The following is a 6,227-nucleotide window of genomic DNA, read 5'->3' on the forward strand; positions in this document are numbered from 1 at the left end:
AGAAGTGGTAAAATAATATCATTGGAGTGTAATTAAGTGAGGAGACAGTTTCTTGTGGTGCAGAGGAAGAAAACCTTCCCTTCTTTCGTGTGTGCTGCCATTAGTCAAAGAATTAACTACAGAATTCCTAGAAGGCAAGGAGGGGAGATCTCAAAAAGTCGAAGAAAGAAATGTAAAGGTGTAAGAGAAGATGCTAAATTTCAGGGCACTGAGAGGACGGAAAGGGACAGATCTTCTAGTGAATATGGAGAACACAAAAACCAGTGATGTCGAGTGAGTGAGTGAGTGTGTGTGTGTGTGTGTGTGTGTGTGTGTGTGTGTGTGTGTGTGTGAGAGAGTAATACATGATTACTTCATGGTGTTATTTCAAAGCTTCACCAGAGTCCTAGGTGCCACAGGTAAGCAGTTAACTAGTTATATCCCCTTCCTCCTTCCTCCCTGTATGGAAATGTCCATTTGCTCTTTGGGCATGTAGTAACAACCCCCAGTATATTCTGGAGAGCATCTCTTCCCTACGTCACTCTTGCTGTCCCTGCCTCTTCAGCCAATATCTGTCTTAGACTACTACCCCATAGTAGTATAGTGTGTTCTATTGCAGTCTGCTTCCTTTAGGTTGCTGTTTCTTTCCCCTGTATTTCTTTGCCTTAAGCTTGGGCACAGATCCTTCCTTCAACTCCTTGCAATGACAGCACAGACTAAGCTGCAACTCCCATCACAATTTTTGGAAGGTATAGGAATAACTGAAGGAAACTAACAGAAAACTTAGAATGAGATACTAAATACGGCTGTTCTTAGAATCCACAGGCTCAATCCCCTCTACAGGAATTTTACGTTCAATCACCACCCTAATTGATTACCTAGTCACTCTCAGAGTTGAGGTAACACCCCCCCCACCCCCGCCAATTCCTGGCTCGATATCAAGTGGGAAGGACCAGCTTACCTCCCTCCAGGTGAAGTAATCTCAAAGCTCTCTCTTAGTAAAAGTTTAAGTCTCAACCACCGGGAACTCCAAGTACGGGAAGCAGTTTCCTCCTCAGCTCTCATTCTCTACCCCAGGGTTTAATTTGTTCCAGGATGATTGACAGTGGGAAACTATTTCCTTCATGAGTATCCTCTGTCAATGTGTCTGAATCTAATCTCTCCACCTCTCTTCTCCATTCCCTATAGTACTGAGTTTTAAAGGCTCTGTGCTTAGCCCTCTTTTGGACTTCCTGCATTCCAATTATTTACACTCATATATTCTCTCAGCTTGAATGAGCATCTCAGTGTAAATGCCTCTGAATCCAACCCACCTAGCCTGGATTTATCCTTGTATTCTCCCACAGTGTGGTATAATGAAAAGACCAGATGCCAGAACATGGCATCAAAAATCCTGAATGCCAGGACTGAAATAATTTGGGCCCAGGACTTACCTAGGCAGTCCCTCTTCCCCACAATTTGCCAAAAATAAAAAATTTTAGAGTCCCTAGGAGCAGGAAATGCCTTTGAAGGACTTCCGCAATGTCCCCACCCCTAGCCCTTCTTGGGGAAGCCCAACCTGGTAGATATATACAGGCACCTTGCAGCTTCCTGCTCTAACCTGCTGTTTTCTCCCTCCAAAATGGACAACTCCCTCCTGCTAGGACTCCCCATCCTCCTCTGCTGCTTTAGAGGTGAGTCCCTATGGTTGACAGCTGGAGAGACGTGTCCAGGATCCTGGAATGGGTCGGGGTTCACATGACAGAAGTTCTCTTATGAGAGCCATATGGTAACAGAAGCTGTCATTCTGATGCCATGACTTTTGTCCACAACGCATCATGTCCCTGGGACCTTCACCAAAGTCTTAGTCTGCCCGTGCAGAAGGAAACAGGTAGATTATAAAGGAATTGAAAAGATTTTCACAGAAGCTGTGAGGTGAGGTTTTTAAAATGAGGTCTTCAGAGAGTGTATCTTTTTTTTTTTTTTCCAACAGTACTGTACGGGTCATTTGCAGACAAAGAACATGGAAGTGAGTAGAAATGGATCAGTGGTGTGGGATGGGGAATTTGGGGGGAGGGAGGAGATGAAAGGGGCAGGCTGAGCACTGAGGGTTGAAAGGAATCCAAAGATAGACCTTGAATTTCAACACTCAACAACTTCTTCCAGCAGGATCGGGCTGAGAAGGGAGCTGATTTTAAGTCTGATGAAAAAACATGAGCAGCAGTTGACAAGGCTAAGGATGAGTGTATTAAAAAACAAGAAAAAGGGAAAGGGGGAAGTGGAATGTTGATTTTTAAGGCACTAGCTGGCTAAATCCAAAGTGTAGCAATTTCATGGATTTCAGATGCTTTCCCCCTCGTCAGCTTCCAGGCGCATGTAGGTAAGAACGCCACATAGGTCAATTAAAAAGAAGGGAATGAGGCACACACACAAAAAATGTGCATTTATCTTTTTCCTTTGAGTCTGTGCTGTATCCTAAGAGATGGGTAGGGGAGGCTGAGAGGCCCTCTAGAGGTGAAGAGAATTGAAAAGAGGGAGAGGTGCAGATATGCCACGAGACGGGGGGACTAGGCTTTGGAGGGACATAAGAGCCTAGAGTGGCTCCAGGTTAAGAGAGCAAGATGGGCCTCATGTGTTACAAGGCTTACAGTGACCCTAGGCAAGGGTAAATCTTAGAGAAAATTGCAGATATGTTTTATTTCTCTTTGCCAGCACAGTCCCTGAACTATTTGTTGGTGAATACCATATTCCTGGTGAGTATGAAGAGGACCGGACCTGATTATCTCAGTTTTGATTTTGTTCCCCTTTTCCTTAACCCTCCACCTGTTTTACAGGCTAAAACTTCTGAGACCATAAACTTTAGCCCCTCTTTTGACTTAGCCTATTTTAATAGAGGTAGATGCCCATGTTTAATGAGTCTCTGACAAAGCCCTCGGGGCTCCCAGCAGACTTCAAATTTGAAAGGGAAGGTGGGTCCTTTTATAGCAGTGTGAGACCCTCTCTCACTTCGACTTCCCTACTCTCTGGCCCAAATTATAGAAATTATTCAGTGTAGGATGTGCCACCTCCAGTTTCCAGGAGAGAAGTGTTCCAGAGGCAGAGGAATATGTACTGCAACAATGGAAGAGGCTTGCACAACTGGGAGGATTTTCAGAAGTAAGTTTTGGGTTTAGGGAAGGAGGAAGGGGCAGAGGAAGCAGACAGGGATACATTAGTCATAGTAAAAAGGTGGGTCCTTACTTTAGCTCAGGCAGTCTCAACTCTGGGATGACTGACTATCTCTACCCCATCGCGTGCCATAATGAAAAATAGATAGAGGTAGTCTCTAGGTGGTGGGGGTCTGTAGCTATGGAATCAATATTTTGAGAAGCCTGAAGAAAACAGAGGAGACTTAACTGAGGGGAAAGGAGAGGCACAATACGGCCAGTGGAGAACAGGTGGATGTTGGAGTGAGGAGGGCAGTTCTTTGTCTTTGTCCCTGCCTGGACCTCCTTGTGGGTGGTTTTAAACTGTGAAAATAGAGGGGCCAGTGTTAGCAATAAATATTGACTAAATGGCTCTTCATGGGTAAGACTAAACATCATGATTTCTCAGTTTTCCTAGCCTTTGTGCTGAGCGATTCCTTAGTATTTCTAACACTTACTTAAACCAGGGTTAACATTCCCATTGGAAACATCCAGCTTGGGCAATCCTTGAATTGCTGCTGTCATTACACCCCCATATCCAGGAATTTTTTTTTTTAACTACTCTGCTATTGCTTTTCTTTTGGGAAACCCCCAAATTCCAACATCTTCCGATTCTTCACATTTGAATAACCGAGCCTTGAACTACACAAGGTTGTTTTTGTATGCTGGTGCAGGCTGGAAAGAAGGTGTTTTTTTGTTTGTTTTTCCAGAAACCTCTTTGCTGATCTGTTTCTCCTCCTTCTGCAGATGATGGTACACCCTGGTTAACCTTTAGGGGCTGCCTAAAGAACTGTGCTAATGTGAACAATATAAAATGGAGTGTCTATCTGGTGAACTTCAGGTGCTGCAGGAGCCGTGACTTGTGCAACGAAGACCTCTAGAAATGACTGGTCCTTTTCTGGCTCCAGTCTCTGGGTGGGTGACATTGTTGGTGCCACCTCTTCACAATGATTTTCTAAAAAAGCACATTTCAGATTGCAAACATATGGCTCTGCCTTCTGCGTATGTAAGAAAAAGCCCTCTCTTTTTCTATCAATAGATTCTCTGCCTTGGCCCCTGGCAGGGTGAGGGGTAGGGAACACCTTGAACACAAGATCAACACATCCTGCAGGTTGTTATAGAAACTAGCGCTTTCATTGAATACCCAAGTTGCTTCAGAAAAGGAAGAAGATAGGTCAGTTCTTTACCCTGCTCCTTCCCTTCCTTCTGTGACAGAATATTTTCATTTTTTCTCTTGGTATTGTTCTTCTTAACTCACTCCAATCAAAGCTTGTAACTCTGGCCTCATGGGGAGGGAGGGGGCAACGTGAAAAGAGATGACTTAAGTCTTCATAAATTTTGTTCATGAATGCTATTCCCTGAGAGAGGAGCAAGGAAGAATATAGAAAGAAATTTGTACCAGAGCCATGAAGAGAAAAAGATTTTCTGCCTTGTAGAATGAGACCCTCTATGGAGTTGGGGGTTGGAGAAGAAAAGGAGAAGGCATGCCTGGAATTCTAGAGATAGTATTTGCACTCTGCTTCCCTGGCAAACTCATAGGAAGGCATCAACCCCTAGACAGGGAAGAGCTGTAGTATGCTTCCAAGGAGATGAGACCAGAAGTAGCCACATAAATATTCCCATGCCTGCAGCGTGGCATGGAGGAAGCTGAGATCTGTGGGGTCTGAGGTAAGCCATGTGGGTCTGTCCACTAGACATCTCAGCAGCAACCTCTGTGGAGAGCTGTCCCCATGACCAGATGCCCTTCCTCACCCTCCACCTCCGCCTCCCACACGCTCGGGTCTTCCTCTTGTACAGTTCTAGCACATACATCCTGCAGGTTGTTACAGAACCTAGCACTTTCACTGAATGCCCAAATTGCTTCAGAAAAGAAAGAGGATAGGTCAATTCTTTTCCCTGCTCCTTCCCTTCCTTTCCTCTTTTTCCCTTCCTGGGAAAAAATAGGGGTTGGAAAATGTATGCTCATAAGGATTGATTACTGATTCCTAACAAACTGGTAGGATAAGGCCTGAAAAGGGTGATTAATTAATATTATAAAAATATCATAAAGAAAGTTACATTTCTTCCATACCCATATTGTGTTTTCTTCTTTCTCTCGTCTCCAAACCCTTCTTTAATTTCGCCAACAAATATTTATTTTAAAAGTCCTGTATTTAAGGCACAGCTGGACCTTAGGATACCGTAGCCATGACCGCTGTCCTCATGGTATCTAAAGCAAGAATGAAAATATAAAGAGATAATTAAACATGCAAGTTGAAACAAAATAATAAAAAATAAACAGGTGGGAATATTTCGTATAAAATATAACAAATAAAAAAAAGCCCACAATAGATGAAATGTTATACGTATTTCTTGAAAAAGATGAGCAAAGAATCAGGCACTTGGAAGACCAGAATGAGGAACTCTCCCAGAATACAGTAAGAAAGAAGAAGATGTAGAAAAGATGACCATAGAATAGAAAGGCTTACAGAGTACAGACCTAAGAAATAAGGAAAAACATAAGCTAAATATAGTAAAACATAAGTTATATATAGTAAAACATAAGTTAAAGACTATGAAAGATGACAGATCTTTAAGCACTTCCTGTAAGAAAGAGCATGAAAAGCATAAAGGAAGAAAGAATAAATGCCAAAGTCTTAACAAAGAAACTTAGAACAATATATAAATTCAGAAAAAGTCATGTCTAAGTTTTATTTCTGGCATAGCAGACTGTTAGTTAAGATAGCCGGTTTCATAGACGAGTGCAACAATCTTTGAAGACAAGGTTCTTAAAAGAATCTTTTGGTAAGGGAAAAAACATAATAAAAAAATTTTTTTTATAACTTTCTCCCCATGGATAAAAGAATAAGAATGATACTTTGTGGATGTTCTCAATGTATTTATTTATCAGAACCTGTTTTATGACAAAAAATATTTTGTATTTTTTGCAACTATAGAATATTTTCTCATTCTTATCTTTCTTGGACCCTTTAAGATTAATCTAGTATTCGTCATTTTATCTTCTCTATTACCTTTTTTTTTTTTTTTTTTTTGTGTTATGTGGGCCTCTCACTGTCGTGGCCTCTCCCGTCGCCGGACGCGCAA

General features: G+C 42.3%; 1 protein-coding gene across 1 annotated transcript; it reads left to right on the forward strand.

The window, feature by feature from the left end:
• The first annotated feature begins 1,600 nt into the window (after positions 1–1,600).
• PATE1 (prostate and testis expressed 1) lies at positions 1,601–4,024 on the forward strand. The gene is given in 3 exon segments (XM_007463609.1): positions 1,601–1,652; positions 2,944–3,114; positions 3,891–4,024. Coding segments are annotated over 3 exon segments (357 nt in total).
• Positions 4,025–6,227: the final 2,203 nt, after the last annotated feature.

Source organism: Lipotes vexillifer, unplaced genomic scaffold (genome assembly GCF_000442215.2).
Source record: "Lipotes vexillifer unplaced genomic scaffold, Lipotes_vexillifer_v1.1 scaffold442, whole genome shotgun sequence".
Lineage (NCBI taxonomy): Eukaryota > Metazoa > Chordata > Mammalia > Artiodactyla > Lipotidae > Lipotes > Lipotes vexillifer.